This window comes from Drosophila yakuba, chromosome 3L (assembly GCF_016746365.2).
Source record: "Drosophila yakuba strain Tai18E2 chromosome 3L, Prin_Dyak_Tai18E2_2.1, whole genome shotgun sequence".
Taxonomy (NCBI): Eukaryota; Metazoa; Arthropoda; class Insecta; order Diptera; family Drosophilidae; genus Drosophila; species Drosophila yakuba.
In genome coordinates, this window is record NC_052529.2 from 2,081,672 (window position 1) to 2,108,483 (window position 26,812).

At 43.2% G+C, this 26,812-nt stretch overlaps 1 protein-coding gene and 1 long non-coding RNA gene across 19 annotated transcripts in view; one reads left to right on the top strand and one right to left on the bottom strand.

The window, feature by feature from the left end:
- Positions 1–26,812, bottom strand: part of LOC6532491 (titin) — a 128,327-nt gene that overhangs the window by 33,491 nt on the left and 68,024 nt on the right. For 11 of the 18 annotated variants that reach the window (XM_039374424.1, XM_039374420.2, XM_039374418.1 and 8 more), the window contains 7 exons: positions 26,666–26,795; positions 17,569–22,896; positions 16,067–17,302; positions 15,644–15,711; positions 15,281–15,584; positions 14,863–14,937; positions 5,987–11,617 (listed from right to left, as the gene is read on the bottom strand). In XM_039374424.1, the coding sequence (XP_039230358.1) occupies positions 5,987–11,617; positions 14,863–14,937; positions 15,281–15,584; positions 15,644–15,711; positions 16,067–17,302; positions 17,569–22,896; positions 26,666–26,795 (12,772 nt within the window). Of the gene's footprint in view, positions 1–5,986; positions 11,618–12,301; positions 12,344–12,544; positions 12,606–12,808; positions 13,870–13,942; positions 14,048–14,862; positions 14,938–15,280; positions 15,585–15,643; positions 15,712–16,066; positions 17,303–17,568; positions 22,897–24,220; positions 26,796–26,812 lie in introns of those variants that run through there. The other 7 variants (XM_039374429.1, XM_039374432.1, XM_039374430.1 and 4 more) reach the window with 6 other exon arrangements.
- On the top strand, positions 22,905–25,340 carry LOC120321561. The gene is made up of 2 exons (XR_005561228.2): positions 22,905–24,842; positions 24,915–25,340. It is a non-coding gene; the product is annotated as an uncharacterized LOC120321561 (long non-coding RNA).

Below are 26,812 nucleotides of genomic sequence, written 5' to 3' on the forward strand. Positions count from 1 at the left end.
CTTCAGGCTTCTCTTCTTCAAACGGAAGTTCCTCAACAGTAACCGTTGTCTCGGGTTGCTTATCGTCTTCCTCGACAGTTTCAATCTTGGTGACTTCCTGCTTGTCACCCTTGACCTTCTTGATAACGCGAGTGCGGATCTTCTTCTTCTTAGGCTTGCCATCTTCCGTTACGGTTTCGACTACGCGAACCTCCTCTGGAAGCTCTTGAATTTCTTCAGGCTTCTCTTCTTCAAACGGAAGTTCCTCAACGGTGACCGTTGTTTCGGGTTGCTTGTCGTCCTCTTCGACAGTTTCAATCTTGGTGACTTCTTGCTTGTCACCCTTGACCTTCTTGATAACGCGAGTGTGGATCTTCTTCTTCTTAGGCTTGCCATCTTCCGTAATGGTTTCAACGACGCGAACCTCCTCTGGAAGCTCTTGAATTTCTTCAGGCTTCTCTTCTTCGAAGGGAAGTTCTTCAACAGTAACCGTTGTCTCAGGTTTCTTGTCGTCTTCCTCGACAGTTTCAATCTTGGTGACTTCTTGCTTGTCACCCTTGACCTTCTTGATAACGCGAGTGCGGATCTTCTTCTTCTTAGGCTTGCCATCTTCCGTAATGGTTTCAACGACGCGAACCTCCTCTGGAAGCTCTTGAATTTCTTCAGGCTTCTCTTCTTCGAACGGAAGTTCTTCAACAGTAACCGTTGTCTCAGGTTTCTTGTCGTCTTCCTCGACAGTTTCAATCTTGGTGACTTCCTGCTTGTCACCCTTGACCTTCTTGATAACGCGAGTGCGGATCTTCTTCTTCTTAGGTTTGCCATCTTCTGTTACAGTTTCGACCACGCGAACCTCCTCCGGAAGCTCTTGAATTTCTTCAGGCTTCTCTTCTTCAAACGGAAGTTCCACAACGGTGACCGTTGTTTCGGGTTGCTTGTCATCCTCTTCGACAGTTTCAATCTTGGTGACTTCTTGCTTGTCACCCTTGACCTTCTTGATAACGCGAGTGCGGATCTTCTTCTTAGGCTTGCCATCTTCCGTTATGGTTTCGACTACGCGAACCTCCTCCGGAAGTTCTTGAATTTCTTCAGGCTTCTCTTCTTCAAACGGAAGTTCCTCAACGGTGACCGTTGTTTCGGGTTGCTTGTCGTCCTCTTCGACAGTTTCAATCTTGGTGACTTCTTGCTTGTCACCCTTGACCTTCTTGATAACGCGAGTGCGGATCTTCTTCTTCTTAGGCTTGCCATCTTCCGTAATGGTTTCAACGACGCGAACCTCCTCTGGAAGCTCTTGAATTTCTTCAGGCTTCTCTTCTTCGAACGGAAGTTCTTCAACAGTAACCGTTGTCTCAGGTTTCTTGTCGTCTTCCTCGACAGTTTCAATCTTGGTGACTTCCTGCTTGTCACCCTTGACCTTCTTGATAATGCGAGTGCGGATCTTCTTCTTCTTAGGCTTGCCATCTTCCGTTACAGTTTCGACTACGCGAACCTCCTCCGGAAGCTCTTGAATTTCTTCAGGCTTCTCTTCTTCAAACGGAAGTTCCTCAACAGTAACCGTTGTCTCGGGTTGCTTATCGTCTTCCTCGACAGTTTCAATCTTGGTGACTTCCTGCTTGTCACCCTTGACCTTCTTGATAACGCGAGTGCGGATCTTCTTCTTCTTAGGCTTGCCATCTTCCGTTACGGTTTCAACTACGCGAACCTCCTCTGGAAGCTCTTGAATTTCTTCATGCTTCTCTTCTTCGAATGGAAGTTCTTCAACAGTGACCGTTGTTTCGGGTTGCTTGTCGTCCTCTTCGATAGTTTCAATCTTGGTGACTTCTTGCTTGTCACCCTTGACCTTCTTGATAACGCGAGTGCGGATCTTCTTCTTCTTCTTAGGCTTGCCATCTTCCGTAATAGTTTCAACGACGCGAACCTCCTCTGGAAGCTCTTGAATTTCTTCAGGCTTCTCTTCTTCGAACGGAAGTTCGTCAACAGTTACCGTTGTCTCAGGTTTCTTGTCGTCTTCCTCGACAGTTTCAATCTTGGTGACTTCCTGCTTGTCACCCTTGACCTTCTTGATAACACGAGTGCGGATCTTCTTCTTTTTAGGCTTGCCATCTTCCGTTACGGTCTCGACTACGCGAACCTCCTCTGGAAGCTCTTGAATTTCTTCAGGCTTCTCTTCTTCAAACGGAAGTTCCTCAACGGTGACCGTTGTTTCGGGTTGCTTGTCGTCCTCTTCGACAGTTTCAATCTTGGTGACTTCTTGCTTGTCACCCTTGACCTTCTTGATAACGCGAGTGCGGATCTTCTTCTTCTTAGGCTTGCCATCTTCCGTAATGGTTTCAACGACGCGAACCTCCTCTGGAAGCTCTTGAATTTCTTCAGGCTTCTCTTCTTCGAACGGAAGTTCTTCAACAGTAACCGTTGTTTCGGGTTGCTTGTCGTCTTCTTCAACAGTTTCAATTTTGGTGACTTCTTGCTTGTCACCCTTGACCTTCTTGATAACGCGAGTGCGGATCTTCTTCTTTTTAGGCTTGCCATCTTCCGTTACGGTCTCTACTACGCGAACCTCCTCTGGAAGCTCTTGAATTTCTTCAGGCTTCTCTTCTTCAAACGGAAGTTCCTCAACGGTGACCGTTGTTTCGGGTTGCTTGTCGTCCTCTTCGACAGTTTCAATCTTGGTGACTTCTTGCTTTTCACCCTTGACCTTCTTGATAACGCGAGTGCGGATCTTCTTCTTCTTAGGCTTGCCATCTTCCGTAATAGTTTCAACGACGCGAACCTCCTCTGGAAGCTCTTGAATTTCTTCAGGCTTCTCTTCTTCGAACGGAAGTTCTTCAACAGTAACCGTTGTTTCGGGTTGCTTGTCGTCTTCTTCAACAGTTTCAATCTTGGTGACTTCTTGCTTGTCACCCTTGACCTTCTTGATAACGCGAGTGCGGATCTTCTTCTTCTTAGGCTTGCCATCTTCCGTAATGGTTTCAACGACGCGAACCTCCTCTGGAAGCTCTTGAATTTCTTCAGGCTTCTCTTCTTCGAACGGAAGTTCTTCAACAGTAACCGTTGTTTCGGGTTGCTTGTCGTCTTCTTCAACAGTTTCAATTTTGGTGACTTCTTGCTTGTCACCCTTGACCTTCTTGATAACGCGAGTGCGGATCTTCTTCTTCTTAGGCTTGCCATCTTCCGTAATGGTTTCAACGACGCGAACCTCCTCTGGAAGCTCTTGAATTTCTTCAGGCTTCTCTTCTTTAAACGGAAGTTCCTCAACGGTGACCGTTGTTTCGGGTTGCTTGTCATCCTCTTCGACAGTTTCAATCTTGGTGACTTCTTGCTTGTCACCCTTGACCTTCTTGATAACGCGAGTGCGGATCTTCTTCTTCTTAGGCTTGCCATCTTCCGTAATAGTTTCAACGACGCGAACCTCCTCTGGAAGCTCTTGAATTTCTTCAGGCTTCTCTTCTTCGAACGGAAGTTCTTCAACAGTAACCGTTGTCTCGGGTTGCTTGTTGTCCTCCTCGACAGTTTCAATCTTGGTGACTTCCTGCTTGTCACCCTTGACCTTCTTGATAACACGAGTGCGGATCTTCTTCTTCTTAGGCTTGCCATCTTCCGTAATGGTTTCAACGACGCGAACCTCCTCTGGAAGCTCTTGAATTTCTTCAGGCTTCTCTTCTTCGAACGGAAGTTCCTCAACGGTGACCGTTGTTTCGGGTTGCTTGTCGTCCTCTTCGACAGTTTCAATCTTGGTGACTTCTTGCTTGTCACCCTTGACCTTCTTGATAACGCGAGTGCGGATCTTCTTCTTCTTAGGCTTGCCATCTTCCGTAATAGTTTCAACGACGCGAACCTCCTCTGGAAGCTCTTGAATTTCTTCAGGCTTCTCTTCTTCGAACGGAAGTTCTTTAACAGTTACCGTTGTCTCAGGTTTCTTGTCGTCTTCCTCGACAGTTTCAATCTTGGTGACTTCCTGCTTGTCACCCTTGACCTTCTTGATAACGCGAGTGCGGATCTTCTTCTTCTTAGGCTTGCCATCTTCCGTAATGGTTTCAACGACGCGAACCTCCTCTGGAAGCTCTTGAATTTCTTCAGGCTTCTCTTCTTTAAACGGAAGTTCCTCAACGGTGACCGTTGTTTCGGGTTGCTTGTCATCCTCTTCGACAGTTTCAATCTTGGTGACTTCTTGCTTGTCACCCTTGACCTTCTTGATAACGCGAGTGCGGATCTTCTTCTTCTTAGGCTTGCCATCTTCCGTAATAGTTTCAACGACGCGAACCTCCTCTGGAAGCTCTTGAATTTCTTCAGGCTTCTCTTCTTCGAACGGAAGTTCTTCAACAGTAACCGTTGTCTCGGGTTGCTTGTTGTCCTCCTCGACAGTTTCAATCTTGGTGACTTCCTGCTTGTCACCCTTGACCTTCTTGATAACACGAGTGCGGATCTTCTTCTTCTTAGGCTTGCCATCTTCCGTAATGGTTTCAACGACGCGAACCTCCTCTGGAAGCTCTTGAATTTCTTCAGGCTTCTCTTCTTCGAACGGAAGTTCCTCAACGGTGACCGTTGTTTCGGGTTGCTTGTCGTCCTCTTCGACAGTTTCAATCTTGGTGACTTCTTGCTTGTCACCCTTGACCTTCTTGATAACGCGAGTGCGGATCTTCTTCTTCTTAGGCTTGCCATCTTCCGTAATAGTTTCAACGACGCGAACCTCCTCTGGAAGCTCTTGAATTTCTTCAGGCTTCTCTTCTTCGAACGGAAGTTCTTCAACAGTTACCGTTGTCTCAGGTTTCTTGTCGTCTTCCTCGACAGTTTCAATTTTGGTGACTTCCTGCTTGTCACCCTTGACCTTCTTGATAACGCGAGTGCGGATCTTCTTCTTCTTAGGCTTGCCATCTTCCGTTACGGTTTCAACGACGCGAACCTCCTCTGGAAGCTCTTGAATTTCTTCAGGCTTCTCTTCTTCGAACGGAAGTTCTTCAACAGTAACCGTTGTCTCGGGTTGCTTGTCGTCTTCCTCGACAGTTTCAATCTTGGTGACTTCCTGCTTGTCACCCTTGACCTTCTTGATAACGCGAGTGCGGATCTTCTTCTTCTTAGGCTTGCCATCTTCCGTAATGGTTTCAACGACGCGAACCTCCTCTGGAAGCTCTTGAATTTCTTCAGGCTTCTCTTCTTCGAATGGAAGTTCTTCAACAGTTACCGTTGTCTCAGGTTGCTTGTCGTCTTCCTCGACAGTTTCAATCTTGGTGACTTCCTGCTTGTCACCCTTGACCTTCTTGATAATGCGAGTGCGGATCTTCTTCTTCTTAGGCTTTCCATCTTCCGTTACGGTTTCGACTACGCGAACCTCCTCTGGAAGCTCTTGAATTTCTTCAGGCTTCTCTTCTTCAAACGGAAGTTCCTCAACGGTGACCGTTGTTTCGGGTTGCTTGTCGTCCTCTTCGACAGTTTCAATCTTGGTGACTTCTTGCTTGTCACCCTTGACCTTCTTGATAACGCGAGTGCGGATCTTCTTCTTCTTAGGCTTGCCATCTTCCGTAATGGTTTCAACGACGCGAACCTCCTCTGGAAGCTCTTGAATTTCTTCAGGCTTCTCTTCTTCAAACGGAAGTTCTTCAACAATAACCGTTGTCTCGGGTTGCTTGTCGTCTTCCTCGACAGTTTCAATCTTGGTGACTTCTTGTTTATTGCCCTTGACCTTTTTTATTAATCGAGTTCGAATAATTTTTTTTTTCGGGGAGCCGTCTTCTGATATTGTTTCAATAGTTTTTATAATTTCTGGCGATTCTGTGATTTGATTCGAGCTGGATTCTAATATTTGTGTTGGTGTTATTTGTTTTATGTGTGTTGTGTCTGTGGTTTGATTTGTATCTGTGTAAAAAAGTGTGAATTTAGTATTTTGTATTGTATGGCTATTGTGGCATTGCGTTGTTTTGTGTAATATGTGCTTTGGGCTTGTAGGGACGGTGCTAGTGAAAGTAATACGCCTTTTTTCCTTAACTACCTAAATAAAACCTAATTTTATACTTACCCTTTTCGACTTTTACCATTTGGTCTGTCGCAAAATTTTTAAACTTTTGAACATCCTGCATTATTTTCTTTTGAGTACTATCAATGTCATCTCCTAAAGCGTGTTTTGGTGCTTGTAACTCAGTGGTCATTGAATATGCTTCTTCGTGTGTTCTTGTTTCAAAGTGTGCATTTTGGGAAATCAGTGGTGAAATTTCCAGAATCGACTCTGATGCAAATTGTGATGTTTGTAAAGCATTTTCTAAGGTTCCTTCTGTTATGGTTGGCTTTGTACAAATCTGACTGGATGCTGCAATACACTTGGTGGGTTGTTCTGTTGTGACTGAAGTTTTATTTTCAAAGTATTCTTCTGCTTCTCCCTGAGTGTTAATTAATTTATCTTCTTCTTCAGTAACCTGTGCATGTGGGCTAAAACCTTTAAAGGCAATTTCCTCGGTGTACGTCAAGTTTTTGGATAATTTTGTAACTGACACTGATTTTAGCTCTTGGGGTTCGACCGTTGCAAGGCTACCCAAAGATGGTACCGAAGTCACCTCTTCCACTATCGAAACTACCAATTCTGATTCCAAATTTGAAGTGAGGTTTGCGGTATCCGGCATAAAATCACCATGCCCTTCAATGTTTTCATAAATATAAACGGTTTCGTTTTCGGTTGGCTCAAGATCTGTCTTTACAGAGCTAGAGGTTGCACGCGTTAATACGTGCGGCTCAAACGCTATATCAGGAGTTTGTTCATAAGCAAGTTGCTGACAAACATTTACTGAGTTTTGTGGAGTTTGCTGAGTAACGTTAGCTGTTTCTTCCATTGGAATTTGAAGTTCATATGTTTCTTGGATAGACCTTACGCTTACAACTTCCTCGGTTACCAAAGATTGAAGTTCAACATTAGCAGCTTCAGCTGTATCCTGAAGAATGTTAGGTTTGGGTAGGATGTCCTCTTTTACGAATGTCGAGTGTATTGTTGTCAAATGGGCATTGCTTATATCGGAATCCGTTGATACTGTAACAAATAAGCCTTCCTTGTTTTGATCTTGAATAGCTTTAGTTTGTTCGTAAGCATTGACTTCAGACACGTTTGTATGTACTTGGACATCAGCTGATTTGACCTTGGCTTGAGCAATGTTGTCGTATACAGCTTTAACTTCACCTTCCATTTCTAAAGGAACTTGTGCATCTATAATGTGCGATTGTTTGATTGTATCGGTAGATGTGAAGGTGGCTAAAAATGTAGACGGCTCTGGGGCTGAATGAATACCACCCACATTATCTATTGGCACCACTTCAGTAACAACTGTTTCCTGCTGCGTGCCTTCAGTAATTGGTTTAGCAATATTCTCCATTTCGGCTTTTTCAAAAATATCTTCCTTATGCATAACTAGGTTATCCAATTGAACTTGAACTTTATTTGACTCCACCTGAGTGACATATTCCTCTTGCGCCTTTTGCACAGCGAAATGAGTATCCTTAATATGTACGGATGATTCTAAGGGAATAACATCGAGTGTGGTGGCGCCTTGAAGTAGATTCAAAGATGATTTTGCTTTGGCCTCCAAAGGAGATGCAGTCGTTATTGATAACTCCTTATGGAAAACTGGTGGTTGATGAGAATCTGATATCACCTTGAACATAATGTCAATCGACTCGACAGCGGATATAGGAAGCAAACGTGCATCTGTAAGTTCTTCGGATTTCTCCATCGCTTGGGTTTCGCTGACATGTACTTCATGTTTTGTTTCTTCATAGTTTGTCTGCGCAAGTGTTGCGTTTGGAGGCAAACTTAACAGAACATCAGTTCCTTCAGCAGGGTGCGTCTTTGTAGTCATGGCTAAACCAAGCCGCGATGGAATAATATCTGTTGTTGCTGCTACATAAGATTGCTTACGGCTTTTTAGTTCTTTTTCTGCTTCAAAAGCTTGTTGCAGATCAGTTAAATAAACATGAGGTAGATCTTGAGAGATCTCCGCTTGCTGTATGTTATATTTATCTACTTTTTGTTCCTGTCCCATGGCTTCATATACTGTGGCTTCGTCCACGAGTGTTGCATGGACATTTCGATCATCTTTTAAAAGTTTGGCTTTTTGGGTGGGGGTAGTTTCGAGACCCAGATTTTGTTCTGACTCGAAGGTACTTTGATCCTCTGCGATTATCGATTGACTTAGCCTGTCCTGCACATTTGTTGCGATTTGTTGATCGGCAGATAAGATTTCCAAATTTTCTGATGCATCAAAAGCAATGTTTTCTGCCATCATTGTATGCCGATAGGGAACCAGAGATTTTTGAGGCACTATGCCAGCTGGGAACGAAGAATCAACTGATTTTGTAGAGGAGTCGTACACAATCGTTTCAGATGACTTTGTTTCATATAAATGATCAATTTTAGGAGATGCACATTTGTTTGAAATTTTGAAGTCCACCATATCACCGATACCTTGTTGTGCTTGCACGTATTCAGTTAAAGGCAACCGAAGTAACTCTGAAGAAGCAGGTATTGCCTTTTCCGATAGTAATGAGGGAACTTTAAGATCCTCCTCTTGCTCTAGTGTTTCTTCTTGTCGAACTTGTGCGATGCCCGCCGTGGAGTCCAATACAATTTTAACCAGATGGCCACTTATTTGAGCAATATCTTTAAGGGATTCCTCTTTCTCTAAAATATCTGTCTCTCTGACGTTTATCTCGTGCAAACTTTTAATTGAAGTTTGAATTGTTTCCAATGTGGGTAATTCCGTGTTAAAGCTCGAAACATGTTCTAGAACATTTGTCTCCTCGGAAGCAGAGATTTTCTGTTCAGACTCATAAGGCCTAGGCTTAATATGTACTGGCTGGAAAAGCTTTAGGTCCTTTAATTCTTCTGTTCTTTCACTTACAACCGCTGTTGTCGTTTTTAAAGATGTTGTGCTTTCAATTAACTGTACTCCACTTACAGATGATTTTGTGTAACCTGGTGTATGCAAATCGCTTAGGACATCAAACGAAGCGATTTTTTCAACGTTTGGTAAAGTGATTTCCCCAATATTAATATCTGCCTGATACAAAGGCACCTTCTGTTCATCTAGCCCCTCCAAAGTTTCCATGTGCTGGGGCCTCATAATGTTAGCCACTTGCAGAGCTGACGAGGTTCCAATAGCCGCGCTTTGAATAGGATGGGGCTCTTTAACTGATAGAATGCTTTCTCCCTCTAAAGTTACACATGAGCTGGTTTCCAGAGATTGCAGCAAACCAAACTCGCTTTCTGTTGTTTGCATCTGAGGCTTTAGATCCTCCTTGTGAGTTTCAGTGCTTTCTAGGGGCTCCTGTTCTCTAACAACTGTTCCAAATTGTTGTTGCATGCTTATATCTGCAATTACCGCCGTCGGTTTGGTGTCTTCGGCTTTGTCGCTTGTCGACTCGATCGAAATTACAATTAAGCCCTCAGCATATTTAAACGTATCGGTGACAGCTTCGGCATTGGTAAGCTTTTGAATAGGAAAGACATCAGTAATATCCGTACTTGTCTCGGATATATGCACGTTGGTTACTTCCAAAGGTTGTTGGTTTTCATCCAGAATTGTGGCCCCCGTTTTGAGCTCAGGATGTTGAAAGGCATCAATGTGACTAATACTCTCTAACATATCTGGCTTGCTAGCAACTCCAATCGACATCGTCTCAAAGACTTGATTTGCAGATGCAGGCTTCGTTTCCTCCGTGATAATATCACTCGATGTCACTCCTAGTTGAACTTCGTATATGCTTGTAACCTTAAGCTCTGCAGGGAACATATTTGTAATAGCTAATTGTGGTGACAGTTCTTTATCGGAAAATAGATTCTCCTCCTTTTCCGCTATTGTGTTCTGTTTAATCTCCAACGCAGATTGCTCAATGAAATCGAATTTGGCATCCACGAGTTTTGGAGCTACGGAAATAATTTCTTCCTCTGTGTCAGTCACTGTCGTGGTCTGAACTTTTGCCACATACTCCCCTTCACTAATATTCACTTTCCCTTGTGCAATCTTGCGGTTGTCGTCTGGTACCAAACCGAGTGATTCGAGGAGGGTTTCTTCGTTACTCTCGGCGGTGCCATATGCCTCTGTTAATGCGCCCTTAGCTGGTTTTGTTGATTCAACATTTGGTTCGATGAGTTCAACTGCCGTTTCTACAAAGTTCATCTGTTGCGTTTCCCCAATAGTTAACGCATTAGATTGCCCCAACGTGCCCTCAGCCATTTTCGGAATATCACCAGCTTTTAAGTCATTTACTGCATTTTCATTTGAAACAGTCTCGAGAGTTGTGACGTGGTGCTGCGTTTGCATATCTATAGTGGCTTCTTTTACAGCTTTCTCAAAAATAGGCAAATCCTCGGCTATTGGACTATGCGAATCTGCGGTGATACTGACTAAACCCTCAGCTAACTCGAACAATTCCATTGCATTACTTTCGGCAGCCCGTTTCTGGGTAACCGCTTCTCTTTCCAAACTCTCAAATGTTGTAATTTCTTGCACCTGAACTGAAACATCCTCGGCTTTAATGGTAGAATTAGCCAAGCCCTTGGTCGGCTGAGTTATAAATGGGATATGGTCGACGCTCTCAAAAACGTCAAGTTCCTGTCCACCAACTGCTTTGGATTCAGTTACCGACGTCGAAGATGTCTCCAGACGACCCTTAGCAGCTTGATGCATCTCTCCTAAAGAATCCTCTGGTTGGCACTCGGTAATGCAAAGGCTCAAGTTGGGGGTAACTCGAGGGGAAATGTTTTCACCCGGTGGCCTAACATCAGTGACACCCCTTCCCACAGTTTCGGAGGCTATGACCTCCGCGATAATAAGCTCGTCCTGGTTCAGTAGTTTCTGCTGAACGGTGTCCTCAATGGCAGTGGTGGGCTTTAGCTTCTCAATGGTCTCCAGTGCATGGGGCTGTTCCTCGGTTATCTCATGAGAAAATAATATGTCGCCATGTACCTTTTGTGAAACGGCCTTCAGTTGCTTTAGATCCTCGATTGCTTCTTCGGCGTTCAGAGCTTCAACTACCAAAGAACGTGACTCTCTCATCTTCCGCTGAGCTTTAACGGATTTCGGTATTTTGGAAGGCAATTCCCTTGGAGACTCAGCCGTCTTTGCTTGTGACACATTAAGAGCATGCTTTAGCCTTACTTCCATATTTTCGGTAAGCTTGTTTTCTTCGGGTCTGGGAGATTCTTTTCGCAAGCCAAACTCATCGAGTGGTAAAACCTCCTCTTTGATGGCCAATACCTTTTGAGGTAATAAATCCTCCTGTACCCGAGCCGCAATTGGGCTTGGAGTAGAAAGTTCTGTGGTGACTGCAACTGCAACGGTTTCAAGAGTGTCTGTAGAAAGATTTTGTATGGGTAGTGTTTCGTATGTGGGGAGAGACTCTTCAATTTGCTCAAGAGTTTCTGCCTGTGGTGAACCCGCGCTAGTTTCGTGAGCCAGTCTTTCTTTTTGTTCGAATTGAATTGTTGACTCCGAAACATCCTGTTCTTGTCGTATGTGTTTTCTATGCTTTTTGATTTTAGTGTTCATTTGCACAATTTGTTTAGTCTGAGCCTGAATTTCCACTTGTTCTTGTTGTTGTTCTACATTTTGCACATGTTCTGGTTCTTGGTTTTTGAATTGTTTTTTCACTTTAGTGGTTGCTGTTTCTGTGAATGTAATGTAATTAAATAATGACAATGTCGACCTCTCTTTGTGTTTCTGTTAATAACAACCATTAAACAATGATATGAACAGCTGTAAGGATCATTCACTTAGTAATTCTGGTGAGATATATGTAGACAGCTTAGCAAATGCAAAATGAGTTGCACAAAAAACGATAGGATAAGCATTTATACATTTTTTGAATGTTTCAATGATTCCAAACAGACAGAAATGGGAGATAGACCTTACCTCATTTGGCATCCAAAAGACGTCCAGCTTGGCGTGCAAGGGACTAAAGCTCTTCTACTCTTAAAAGTGAATGCATATTGCAAAAGCATTAAAGTTTGCCATAGTAAATAAAAGTTAAGCTTATATGGTATAAAGTAGCAGCAAGATATTGAAGTTAAGATCAGGTGGATATAGCTTTTAGTGGTGGTGATTAGCGGTTAATGGGTATATTTTTTATTTGATGGCGTCTTTTTAGAATATACACATGATTTTTTGGTTTGGCTTAACAAATTTTAATTGTTATATTTGTATAGACAATATTTATTATTGTTTTTGTATTTATTAATAATATTATTAGACTGTAGTTGAGTAGTTCGTGGGATGGTACATCGTTACTGGTGGGATTTATATAACTGGTGGTTTGTTTTTTTTTTACAGGACATCTGTGTTTATATTCAAACCTTCTTGGACAATTATCGTTCGTTCCTCGACAAATGTTTCCTCTTTCGGATGTGTTATGGGATTTTATTGGCCATGTTTTGGGATTGGCGCGAAAAGCGTAGGTAAGTTTACAAAGCAGAGTTACATATTAAAAAAAGAAATAGATATAAACTTTTTTCAGTATGCGTATTACAAAAGTCTCTTCATACTAATTGATTTCAGTTATAAACTAAGGAAAATCTGAATATTTTCCTGGCACTCACCTATTTTCACATGTGTGATTGCCTCGTGACTTTCAATTATCTGCGAAGTCTCTACTATTCTCTAGATTTCAGTGCATCAAATTAGATAGAAATATTTAAAATATGTAATTATCAGCCCATTGTTTTTTGACAAAAAATTAAGTTGAAATGCGAAAATTAACCCACACAAAGAAAACAAAAAGTAATTCTAAAACGTTTTAGCATTTCAACTATCTGGACAAAAAATTTCAAACATAACAAAAACACATTGAACAATTTTCAAACCTCCTTTCCACATATCTTCCAGTCCTGTGATATGAAGTCCTCCCTAACAAACTTTCGTATGACGATCTCAATAGTGATTTCGTACGTCTGAATCATGCGTATGAAGGCCTTGAAGCCGACAGTTGCTGCTAGGATGGTCTCGTCCTCATTGGAAGACTCGCTTAGTATTTGGGAGATCAGTTCTTCATGGCCCTCTCGTTCGACGAGCTGCACCAGGGCCGATTGGGACTCTGGTTTCTTCAGCGAAATAAATATGTTTTGCTCATACATATATGTGATTTCGTAGTGCTCACAGCCATAACGCAAAAGCAGACCAATAGTTGCCAAATCTCTAAGGGCTGACTCGCCAATTTGGCCAAAAGACTCGGCCTCTATGGACTCGAGCAGCCATTGTACCTCCTCGTGGTGCGAAAGGACTTGAATATCTTCTATTGTTATGATTTTTTCGCTAATTTTTGTGCGTATAAGCTCCACAGTTTTAGTTATCTCAATTTTTTTGCTAGACGTATATGTTTCCTTCTGCTCTACTTTCACCTCAACTTCATCCTCTTCGTCATGCTGTACTTTCTCCTCAATCTCTTCCTCCTCTTCTATTTCTTCGATTAATTGGCTGCTACGCTTTTCGGCATCGGCTACTTCACGATCTTTCACATCTAAAACCTCGGATATTTCGCTCTTTTCTACGAGTATGGATATGGGTTGTTTCACCTTGATCACATTCACGCTAGTTCCTACCGTGCTAGTTGGAATAATACGGATTTCTGTCTTTTGCACGTTCTGGGACTCTGATGTGCCGGATCTTTTTACCATGGTTTTTTTGCCAAACTTTTTCTTGACGGTAGTCTTGGCCTTGGTTTCCTCCACTATGGTGCTCGTGGATGATATGTCGAACTTGGCCCGAGTCATCGTCATGCCAATTTCATTGATAAGCTTGCAGTTATAGTAACCGCAGTCCTCGTTTGTAATTTTTAATATTTCTAGCGTAGCTTCCTGTTCCTGCACTACCATGCGATACTTTTCGGATGCCCTAAGCTGAACGTTGTTGAAATACCACTGAATATCTAAAGTCAAAGGGTTAGAAACGAAACCAAGCTACATCAGATCCCGACACTAAAACTCTTTGGCATACAATACCTGGTATCGGATTGCCAGCAAACTGTATCGAGAATTTGGCTGTTTCGCCTAAGGCAGCACGGCAGTCACGCATTTCGTTTAGTAGTGAAGGCGAGCATTTAGCAGCTATAAGCACACAGATGGCATAATATCTATAGATTAGACGCTAAAAGGATATTCTAAAAGCGGTAGGAATGGGCAGGTGCTAACATTGTGTACTTACACAGATCGGTTTACAACAAATTGGTTTTCGTGTGACTTTGAGTGAATATTTCTTGTGTCTGCTTGTTTTTAGTCGTGTGATAAATAAATATGCTATGAATAGTAACACTTGATACATGCAACATTGGCTTCATTTCAACAAAGTGATCTGTAGAGCAAGCAGCGTTCTGGGAATGTTATAGAATTTCTTTGGGTTGGATTGAACACTTTTTTAAAATGGTGGGTTAGTTCAAATTTAGAATAATACGATATTAATTCAAAAAACCAATTACTTGTAGATGATATACAGATATCGATACTGTAAGAGATACATTTTATATACGAATGATAATTAATTTAAGTTTATACTAAAAATTCTATATTGGCGTTTACTTTTTGGATAATATTACTTATAAAGGGCGTAGTTGGGTTTGGGGAGAGGTCAAGCCTTAGAGCAGTAGGAACTGAGACAATCACAAGGCTACAATATATTGGGGAAAGGGCAATTCACAAGTTTAAATATTTGTTGCTGTTGTACGATACATTGTATTATACATGGACATACGAAATAGAGACAGAAAATAGAATAAGACAGGAGACAGAGGACAGACTTTGTGAATTTTGTAGTTTTGTGGTTTAAGACAAAGGCACAGTAGACATTTGTGTGTTGGAAACACGAAATTAAAACACATATACACATAACAGTGGTAACAGAGCTGGCATTAGTCGAGAATACATACCTTTGAGAGCCACCTGCATCTCCTCCATTTGAGACACCCATTCCGGCTTGCGGTAATCCTTCGAACCAACGATGCCTTTTGGTATAGATGAAAACATAGTGGAAGTAATAAATACGGATTCAATTATATATATTCTTGGAAAATTAAAGCGAAAGAAATTTGTAAATTTTGTTCGATTATACTTAAACTAGAAAAGTATTGCCTAACTGAAGTTTGTTTGGTGTATTATTCTGCAGGTGTTTAAAACTAAAGTGTGAGGGGGATTTTGGTAAATTAAGAGAGACTGGTCTCAAGGGGGAATGGGAAATAAAAAATAATGCAGCTCCAGACATCTGAAAAAGAGTTTTACTAACAAAGCCAAATAACAGTTGATTCATATTAAAGATTGCACCATATGCCGAATAAACCATAATAGTACCTTCGACCGCAAAGAGCGCCGTAGTCACTGCCACACCGAGTGGATTGTATGCCTCGAAACTAATTGTACCCAAATCATCGGGATAAACGTGGTTAATGACCAACACTGAGGTGCCGTCTTCGAAATTTTCGATCTGATATTCCTCGGAGGCGAATATCTGCTCGTCGTCTCGCAGCCATTTGACCTTCGGTTTCGGTTTTCCAACGACCTTAACCTCCAGCTTCGCTTGCTCGCCTTCTTTTGGCTCGATTTTCTCCGGTAGTTTTTTAATAATTTTCGGAGCTTGTTCGTCGATTGAGAGGGTCTAAAATGGTTTGCGAAAAATCCTTGGTTTAAGATCTCAAGTACAACAGTTACGCTTACTCTATCTAGTAGATCCTCCTCAGATCCTGTGAGTCCAGTGATTTCAGAATCGGGGATATATTCAAATGCTAAAAAATACACATTTGAAAGCGTTATGAATATAAGCGTGTCTCGACACGAAACTTTCTTGAAACGAACTCAAGTAACGAAAAAATATTTACAAAAGGCGGGATCAGAGGGTTGACCGGAAAAGTTGTAGGTACATATTTTATGGAATTGATAGACAGTAAGGTATTTGAAAGAGTAGAAACACATGCAGGCTGACAAAGCCAGTTAGTATAAAAGGGATTTTAAAAATCAGTTGTCAGGGGATAGTGTAGTTATTGAAAAACCTATCTAGGTGTGGGATGCATGTAGTGTGTAGAGTGGCACTACTTCCAGGCGGTTAACTATTTAACTACCGATAGATACCATTACAAGTACCTTGTATTTTAACGTTTGTCTTGCTAACGCTCTTGCCAATTTTATTTGTAGCCACGCACTCGTATTGGCCCTCGTTTTCGGGGAAAACTTCCGTAATCTGCAGCTGGCAAACGCCTTGCAAGTCTTGCGATATCGTAGTTTCCTTGTTCTCAGTGATCTTCTCCGCATTGTGGTACCACTCCACCTTTGGAGTGGGCTTTCCTGTTACTTGACAGGTCAGCAGCAATGCCTCGCCATCCATAACCTCCACGGGTTGAATGAGTTCCTCAACAAAGCGCGGCGACTCAAATTCTTCGGCCACCTCTTGTGGCAAAGATTCAAGTAGGTTAACGGTGGCTGTTGACGTTACCGATCCACCAACATTCTCGGCGCGGCAAGTAAAAGGCCCAACAAACTTGCTTTGGAAATTTTCAATCAGCAACGTTGACTTGTTGGCCTGGCTAACAATACGCACTTCGTTTGAACTCTTAATCGGCTCGTTGTGCACAAACCATTGGAAGGACGATAAAGGCTCAGAGTCCACAATCGCTTCGATAATGGCCACTTCGTGCTCGCCAAAGTATTTGGGCTCCAGGGGCTGAATAAACCTTGGTGGCCTAATTTGCTCGTCGGGCTTTTGATCTGAAACCACCACTGATCCAGAGGACTTGGCTTCACCCACCTTGTTCTTTGCCCACACTTCATATTTGCCAGTACGTTTGCGAGTCATATTGACCACTTTTATTGTGGTGGTTGTCTCTGTAGTTTCTATGATGGTCTCCTCATTCTCGATAACCTCGCGACCATTGCGCATCCATTTTATTTCCGGCCTAGGCAGGCCATCGTATTTCGCTTCAAAGAAGAGTGTACCACCAGTGGGTACAACAACAGCATTCAGTGGAGTTACGGTAGGAGCCTTCAGTATCTCCCGGAGAACTTCATCGACTCGACTTAGGATATTCGCATTGCCAATGGCGCGTCCAAACTGATTCTGCGCCTGCACAGAGTAGACAACTGCTTCATTGGGTGTCGGGTTGATAACCTCCAGAGCCACATCGCCGGTTTTTTCGTCATAGAACATTTGAACGGTTTCGCTGGGTATAACTTCTTCAATTCCTCTATACCATTTGACCTGAGGACTTGGCTTTCCTGTCACTTGACAAGTCACCGTAACCTTAAGCCGCTCGGGTTGCTTCTCCTCAGTAAACTCAATCTTAAGTGGTTTTGTAAACTGTGGGGGCACTCCTTGTTCTTTTTCTGTATTCAATGTGAATAAGTGGAATTTAAACATTGTGTGTGCTTTTGGTAGAATTACAGGGAATTTGGGAAATTTATACATAAACGTTCGCAATAAAGGTAAGTTAAGTTTAAAACGGCACCACAAAAATAATCATAATAATTATATGGTGATTTAAGAACCATTTCCGTTTACAGCAAACAATTTTTTTTTGTAATTTTAAAATATATAAGATATGGCACGGAAATCGTTCTTAAAGTAAATGTTATTTTTAAAGCAACCTTACCTAAAATAATGTTGGTACGACTTGTTGCCACTCCAGCCTCGTTCTTGGCCTCGCATGTGTAGACGCCGACATCACTGGGAGTAACCTTGGCAATCTTAAGCTTCGCCACTTGCTCCATGACAGTGATCTCGTACTTCTCAGAGGCAAAAAGGAGAATATCGTTGAAGTACCATTTGATTTCCGGGAATGGAACTCCTTCCACTTTGCACTCTAGCACGGTGGGTTCCTCGGGAACGCATTGGCGTGGGCGCAATTTCTCGGTGATCCTGGGAGGCTTAATCTCCTTCTTCTTCTTCTTGACAAGCTTGCGCTCCTGACCGATTACCTCAGAGGTAGTCGTCTCCTGCTGGTTTTGGGTAAGCTGCTGGTCCTCAATGAGCTCCTCATCGGCCAACTTGTCGATGCCTTCTTGAATTCGTTTCTGAGTAATCAACTCCAGCTCAGGCAACGGTTGACTGTCGTCCAGCACCACTCGACGCTTCTCCTTCTTAATGATGTTCGATGTGACCTTCATTTCCAGGTCGCGTCGTACGTCCTCCACATCCAGCTCAATAAGCTGTTCAGTCGTTATGAATTGAGGTCTTGTGTCTTCAGTCTTCTTGAGTAGGGTAATAGTCTTTTGTGAGATCTCCTGGGATATTTCATCCACCTTTTCGATTTCAGCAATGGCCGCTTCCAGCAGCTGAGGTTGACCTTCCACGGAGGCCTCCTTTAGTCGCTTCGTGCGCTTCTTGTGCGCCTTCTGCTTTGCCTCAGGAGTCTCCTCTGTGGGCACAACTTCCTCTTCAGGCAGCACATCTTCCGACACTGCTACGACCTTGACATCGTCCACTGGCATCTCTTCCACTTCATCTTCCTCCGCAATCGGCTCGTCGAAGGGCTCAGCCACTTCCTCGGACACCTCATCTACGGATGGTGTGGCCTTCTTCAGCTTGGGCTTCTTCTTCTTCTCCTTCTTAGCCTTAGGCTCTTTTACCTGCTTATCTTCAGGCAGCTTAAGCGGTTCAAGTTCCAGTTCCTCCTCTTCGCTTTCCGGTTTTTCTTCTGGCACAAGTTTCGGGCCAGGTATGGCCTTTTCTGGCTTTTTCGGTTCTTCAATTGGCTTAGATGGAATTGGCTTTAATTGAACTTCCTCCGGCTGCTGTTCAGGCAGTGGACGGCGTTTGCCAGATGGCCATTTCTTTTCCTCCATGACTTCCTCAACAGGCTGTTTCTTTTCACCTCTCTTCCATGGCACCTGAGGCTGGTCTTCTTCGGGCTTTGGCTGCTTCTCAAGATCAATGTGTTCAGCCTCTTCCAGTTGCGTTGGCTCAGCATCGGGAATTTCCGGCAGGTCTTCGTGTTTCGGCTTCTTAACCTTCCGGGTCTTTCGTTTCTCTTCCTGAACGATTTCATCTTCTTTTTTCTCCACATGCTGCAAGTCCACTTCCTCTAGTTTGACTTCCTCGGGCTTGATAGAAGTGCGTTGAGTAGGCTTCAATCGCACTTCCTCGATAGCCGCCTCTTGAGGTAGCTCTTTCTTTGGCCGAGTAACACGCTTAAGAGCAACTTCTTCAACCTTTTCGATGATTTCTTCTTTTCTGGGCTTCGGCTTGGGTGCCGTTTTTGGTTCGTCAACAACTTCCGCTACTGGTTGCTCCTCCGGAACTTCCTCAACTGGTTGCACTTCTTCCGGCTGTGTTTCATCTTCTTCAAACTCTTCAGTTTCTTCAGCCGGTTCTTCAGTTGATTCTTCGGCGGCAACCTTGGTTTTTGGCTTTTTCTTTTTAACTCGCTTCTTTGTTACATCCACTATATCCTCTTGAGTGGTGATGGCAAACTCTTTCACGTCAAATTCGGTTTCAGGTGTTTCGGGTTGTTCTGGTTCCGAGACAGCAGCAATCTTTTTCACGGGCTTAAGCACGACCTCCTCCACTTGTTCTTTTTCGGGCAGAGGACGTTGTTTTCTTGGCGCAGGTTTCAGTGAAATCTTTTCGACTTGCTCAACCTTTTCCTCTTCGGGCGCTGGCTTAGGCTTTTTGGGTTTTTCGGGAACAGTTTCTATTATTTCTTTCTGCTCCTCAATTACTTCTTCTTGGGGAGTATCCTCTTCTGGTTGGTCTTCTTCAACTTCGGTCTTTTCTATAGACTTCTTGATCTTCTTTGCCATTTTGACCTTTCGCTTTTGCTCCTGGATTTCTTCTTGGGCAACGATCTCCTCCTGCTCCTCGACGGGCTCATCTTTTGGAACTTCCTCTACTGGCAGATCCTCAACATCAGTCTTTTCAACTGTTCGAGTTGGTTTCTTTACCTTTTTAACCTGTTTGCTCTCTTCGACAACAACGTCAGCAGTTTCTACCTCTTTAACAGTCTCCTCCACTGGGATTTCTTCTTCGAGTTCTTTCTCCGCGACAGTCTTGGGTTTCTTAACCTTCTTGACCTTTTTCTTTTCTTCAACAATCTCTTCCTGTTCTTGAACCACTTCCTCAGACTCTTCGATTACCTCTTCATCAGGTTTTTCCTCTTCGGTCACCTCCTGTTTTAGCTTAGGTTTTTTAATTTTCTTGAGTTTACGTTTTTCTTCAACAATCTCCTCAAGTTCTTCAATCACTTCTTCCTGCGGCACTTCCTCTTCTGGAGCTATTTCCTCTTCCGGGTGTTCTTCAAACAACTCCTCGGATACTTCTTTCGTGGACCTAGGCTTTTTGGCTTTCTTGATTCGGCGTTTTTCTTCGACAATAACTACATCTTCCCTAACTACCTTCTCTATTTGGGCATCTACCTCATCAGGATGCACTTCTTCAATGGACTCCGGCTTGGGAATCTTCTTCTTACCACGCTGCCATAAGACAGGCTCTGCCTTCTCCTCCACCTTAGGTTCCTCGGATAAAACATCGACTGCTTCTTCGTATGTCTTGGTCGGAGCTTCATCCATCTTCTCAACTACGTCTTGAGGTTGCGGTTTCTTCTTCTTGCCGCGTTCCCATAGAACAGGTTGTGGCTCAGGTTGAACGGGCTTGATAAGATCCTCCTCTATAGTGTCGACGGCAATCTCCAGACTCTTTGGAAGCTCCGGCTTTTGCTCATCAGCCTTTTGAGGTTTCTTCTGGCCACGCGCCCACAATACAGGTTGTGGTTGCGGTTCTGTTGGCTTAGGCACTTCCTCCTCTAGCGTGTCGACTGCAACCTCAAGAGTTTTCGGAATCTCGGGCACTTGCTCAGTGGGTTGTTGGGGCTTCTTTTTGCCTCGCTCCCACATGACAGGCTGCGGTTGATCCTGTACTTGAGGTAGTGGTTCTTCAGGCAACTCATCCGTGGCTTCTTCATAGGCTTTCTGTTCCGGCTCCGCTTGTTGTGGTACGGGTCTGGTGCTTTTCAAGGGTTTCAATTGGATTTCCTCAGCCTTCAGAGCCTCCTTAGGACGTGGGCGGGGTGTTGGCTTCAAGGTAACCTGCTCCACCTTCTGCTCTGGCTCTCTTGGTGGAATCACTCGTCTAACGGCAGTTTTCTTTGTTTCCTCAACGATTTGCTGTTCGACTACCTGAGAACTTTGCACCATTTCCTGGGATAAAACAGACTCCTGCTGAGCTACCTTCTTCTTGCCGCGTTCCCACATGACTGGGACGGGCTCCGGCTGCTGGACAGGAGTAGGTTCAACTAACTCGTCGTGCGCCTCCTCGAAGGTCTTCTCCAGGGGTTGGGGTTTCTTCTTGCCTCGCTCCCACATAACTGGTACCGGTTGAGGTTGTTGAACCGGAGTTGGTTCAACCAGTTCGTCGTGCATTTCCTCATACGTTTTTGGCTTCTCCACGTATTCTTCTTGAACAGGCGCCGCCTGGGGCTGCACATATTGCGGTTGGTCGGGCTTCTTTCTGCCACGATCCCACATTACAGGCTGTTGTTGCAGCAGCTGCTGTTCCTGCGTATCCTGACGTTCCTGTAAATGCAGCAGCGAGGAGTCCTCCACCTGAATAAACTTCTGGGGTTCACGTGGCTGCCGCCAGCTAAACGCTTCTTGTTGGGTGCGCTGGTTTATCATCTTTTGGTGCTCATACTGCTCCAGGCTCATCATCTGGGAGTCCTCAACCTGCACAAACTGCTGACGCTGAGCCTCTTCGATGATGCTCTGCTGTTGCACCAACTTTTGTCTCTCGGAAGTCTGAGAGATTACTGTATCCTCAACTGAAGTCAGGGGCTGCAACTGAGGGCGCTGTTGCTGTTGGCGCCAATTTACAGCCTGCTGTTCGCGTATCAACCTCTGGGCTTCCAGCTTCTCGCGCTCCGAAACATGCATAATGTTTACATCCTCAGTGGTGATAAACTGCTGCTTGTAGATATTTGACTGGTCTTCATACTGCTGCAGTTCATCGCGACGCATTACTTTAGAGATCGAGCTCTTGGAGCTCTCATCAATCATGACGACAGTCTCCTCGGCTGTTCCTGTTTGATACTCCTCCGTAATGGCTTGTTGAGCCTGTAGGTGACGGAGCTCGACTTCCTCAATCTTGAACTTGTCGATCTGCTTGGTAACCCGTTGGACACTCTTAAGCTGCTGGCGCATCTCCTTCCAGGGAATGAGATCTTTAGCGTTTTGCTGCTGGGTAATCAGCTTATCGATCTGGTCGGTCATCTCCATAATCTCAACGCTTTCCATGCTCTTCAGGCGCTGGATTTCCTTGGTGCGCTGCACCTGTTCCACCTGAGCCTGCTGTGGCAGCTGCCCTTCTGTTTCAATTTGGCCTTCAAGGGGTTGCAGATAGACCTCATCTATATCGAATTTGTTAAGCTCTTGCTGAACACTTTCGACTGCCTTAAGTTTTTCACGCATAGTGATCCAAGGAATCGCTTCCTTCTCGGTTTTTCCAGCAATGATCTGCTCCAGGGTAGCGCCGAGACTCATGATGCCCTGATCACGTTCGGTCTTGATGGACTTCAGTACAACCTTAGCTGCCTCTAGTTTTGGTGCGGGCTTCTTCTTTTCAATCGGCGTAGCCTTTAGGCTAATAGTCTCCTCAGTCCAAGACTTAACAGGCTCAGGCTTGAAGCCTGGCAGGAAGACACCCTTATCCAGGGAACGTCCTCGAGTGGGACGCGATGACTTGCGCCATGGTATCACCTTTGTAGCCGGCTGCAGGGACTTGCTGCGTACCTTGGGTTTCTTCTGCCGCGACCTTCCCTGATGCTGACCCTGCCCGTTGACGCCCAGGAATTGACCAAACTGCTGGCCGGGTTGCTGGCCAGGTTGGAAAGCGTGTGGCGACTCGGGGGCACTGTCCTCCCGGCCAGAGGAAGAGGACTCATCCTCGGCGGAATCAATCGTTCGCAATTGAAAGGCCGAGATGCGTCGTTCTAAGAGGGATTAAGTGGAGAATTTTTTTTAATATACCCCTAGGTATAAAAGTGGGAAAAATAAGAAAACGCATCCAGAGTTCGAATGGGACAATGATAATAGTATTTTGTCAACCCAAGCTAATAATACAATATGCGCTTAATATAGTGCAGAGTTCTAGCAGAGCTTAGTATTCAAAGCAAACTATTAAAACAAATCTTTTTTCGGAATTGTATAGTCTCCCGTACTGATTTAATAAAGCCTTTATTAGGAAGTCTACAAAAGAAATGTAAATAACAGTAAATATCTAGTTAGTTCATTCACAATGAGATCGCAAGCCATTAAATGTAAAGCCTCATGGAGCATTATCTAGATGCCAAGTTGATGCAATTCTACCACTTACCTGCTGCTCTTTAGTTAAATAAATATTTTTATTCTGAGCCATTAAAATTAGTATGCTGAATATCAGAGCATAAGGTGGTTCGTATTCAAGGGAACCAAAAACCCTCCATCTGAAAGGTGCGTGCGTGTGTGGACCACAAATCATATTTCCCCGGCTGACAGCTCATCTGCGTTGACCGTGAATAAAGCTTAAATGGGATTGGGCCCTAGGTCAATACATATTTTTGATAATTGGCATTGATAAAAATAGGTGCGAGTAGTCAGAGTGCCGTAGTGAGTAGGACGATTATCTATGTTTCGTGAATCATTAATCGGGTGTGACGAATCCACTTGGGCTGATGATGGAAACTGCATTAGCTTGCACCTAAATCTGGCACATTGTCATGGCAGCAATTGGGCAAGTCGTAACGAATAGTGACATTCGTTTGACTTCAGCTCATCATCATCAGCTCGTCGTTGTGATAGGGTGGGAGGGGTCTGGGGTTGTGGCCACGCAAGTGTACAATTGAGAGCAAACAATTCAAACGCCTGTATACATTAAGGCCAAAAATAGATATCTGATTAGTGGCGGCTACGTCACCAGGTGGGGCTGTTCAGTTCGACCATCGACAGAGCTACCACAGATTTATGGGCGGGGTGTGTCTGCTTCAATGTTCTCGGGTCTCATATAGACCAGCCATATAGCCAGAGCGCAGTGCGGCGCACTCCAACGATCTCAGTCGGATGTAGACAACAATCGGCCGCAGAACAGAACACATCATAAGGTAGACAGTTTTTTGCTGGGGCATGTACCCCGTGCATCGACACTACCTACCTGCGGTACCTGACCTCCAGAGATTCCGGGCGACATGTAGATGACGGGAAGCAAGCAGCGGCGGTGCAAGTTTAGCAGTAGCAGGAAGATTGTGGCAAGAAGGACATTTGGCAGTTGTAAAAAACAAGTTTCCAATCGTTATGCATTTTGCTTGGATTTATTTATAGACGCGGTATTGGTTTTAAGTATTAAATACATGAGAGATACAATTAAACAACAAAAGAGTGTACGCGAGTGTTGGTTCTTACCAAATAATCAAATGGAAACAAATCAATTAAACTTCAAAGTCATCGTAAAGTGATCGAACATAAAAAAACATATCGGGTAAACATAAACATGACAGATAAGACTTAAAACAAAGGTCGCATGAGTTTTTATGATTAATTTTTTAGTAAAGCTTCTCGCCACAAAGGAAAACATGTAACAAAGAGTATTAAAATTGGCGGCAAAAGCAGCATTTACTTTCGAGATTCGTTTGGATTTTGTACACGAAATGTATGATTGATTGGTGACGATCGAGAAAGAAAGTGTGTGACAAATAATAGAGTAACGAAACGAATTAGTAAAAAGCGGTAATAAAAAATGAATAATAAAATCTCATGCAACATCACTACAAAATAAATAAAATTCTATTAAATTAAATTCAATTAAAGTAAACAATACAATAATCATTTTAACATCGTCTACTATCGGAGTCATCATAGATGGACTGCAGGACCGGATCGTACGACTGTCTGTTCGAAGTTGCTGGTAAAAGTCATTTATGATATTGTATCTTAAAGCCTCCTGTCGAACCCTTTCTAACAAGGAATTTACTTTCAGAGGGGACTACGGAATCTTAACCATTGCTTAAAAGCCGAAATCTGCCTGGCAGCTAAATATAAACCTTCGGGCAACTATGAATCACAGAGGCCCGCGGCTTGATGACTGAACAGCCGTAACTGATTAATCTAATTAAATTCTTTTCTGCACCATAAACAGAATCATCAATTCATGTTCTTCTCTAATGATCAAGAGGATGAGTCGCCCGACTAACATCGGTATATTTCTCATCTCTGCCTGATCCACCTTATAGACAGCAGTAGCAACAACAAAAGGTAATTTATCATTATGTTTTCTTCTAGAACCTAGAAGCTAGTACCTAAACCATCCACGTATGCCTAAGCAAATACATTTATTCGGTTTCGGTGTTTTTGTGTTTTATTGAAAGAAAATTGAAATAAATTTCAAGATTTACTTGAGAAAATACATAATTGTTTTTCATTGTAGTTGAAAGCCTGAAGTCCAGACAGCACCGCGTGACTAAAAATAGCAGAACGGATTTCGAACGCTAATCTATTGGAAATTAGTTCTCGAAAGCCAAACATTCACATTCTCCAAAAAGAAATTTGAAAATAGAACGCCCGCTGGGCGTACATATGTCTTAAAAATAATATGTCTAAGAAAATTCGGCTGGCAGCTGAAAGGCTTTCGATATATTCTGTTTTTTTCTACCGACTGCTATCTGCTCGATTCGTGCTAGTTTTTGCGCACGTTCACAGGGGGAAATGGGAAATGGAAAATAGAATATGGGAAATGTGTATCTGGCAGATACAAGATAGCGAACTGGCATCGCCATGAAGCCCGCGGTGTGTGTGCGCTAGATGTGTCATCCATAATATTTTATGCTAATATTCAAATGAAAAATACAACTTTCACGCTCGAGCGGAGGCGGGACAAATGTGCGTTTTGCACACGGCCCCAAAACTATAATACTCATAGATGGGGCACATAATACCTATGTGCATGGCTATAAGTATTTAAGTATATTTACGGACGGGTCGGGTACTGAAAATATTATTATGTGTGCCTAAAGTGGCCTGCTGTACATAAGCTGCCTTATTTATAACTCAACTCGAGGGGCTAGAGATCTATATGCTACATTTGGATTTGAGTCATTTCCACTTTCACTCAACTCGCTACAGAAAATTTCAAATTTTATTTAATAGCTGTTGTTGTTGCTTCTGTTGTCTTGGCCGTGCCAGAAAGAAAAATGGTCTATAAATATTTATGTTGCAAAATACTTGTAATTATTTTTATTATTTTTCAATTAAAAATTGTTTTCATATTTTTGTGCTATTTTTTCGGTTACGTTTTCGTGTTAGACATCTTTAATTTATTTCTTTTTTTTTTTTTGAATTTAGCTGCATTTCACTTTTTACATTTCGCAAAGGTTAGTAAAAATAACTCGTTGGTTTGATAGCTTAGAAAAATCCTTGAAAGTTTCGACAGGCTCGCTCTAAAATATTCTTCACTCAAACTTTTACGACTAGTAGTTGATCATATATATAGGTAGGTTGGGGTAGTAGTAACTGTATGTAATACGTCAGTAACTCGGGGATTAATAGTTAAAGTTCTTCTCGGTCGTTGTTTTGTTTTTTGTTCATTTCATATTTTCTTTTTTGAGCATTCTTTGGAGTTGGTTTTGTTGATGTTGGTTGGTTTGTTTGTTTGAACACGGTTCGCTTACGTTTGGTTTTGCTAGGTTTCGAACTCTGGTTTCGGTTTTGGCTTAGTTTTAGCTTAATCCTTACTTTTAACAGTCAGTTTGGCTGAGGATTCGACCTGGCCGGTGGACGAGGTTACGCGCACAGTAAAGATGCCCGAATCCTCCTCGTAGGTGGTGCCAATCAGGAGTACAGCGCTGTTGCCATCGAAGATCATCTGAAAATATGGAAGGA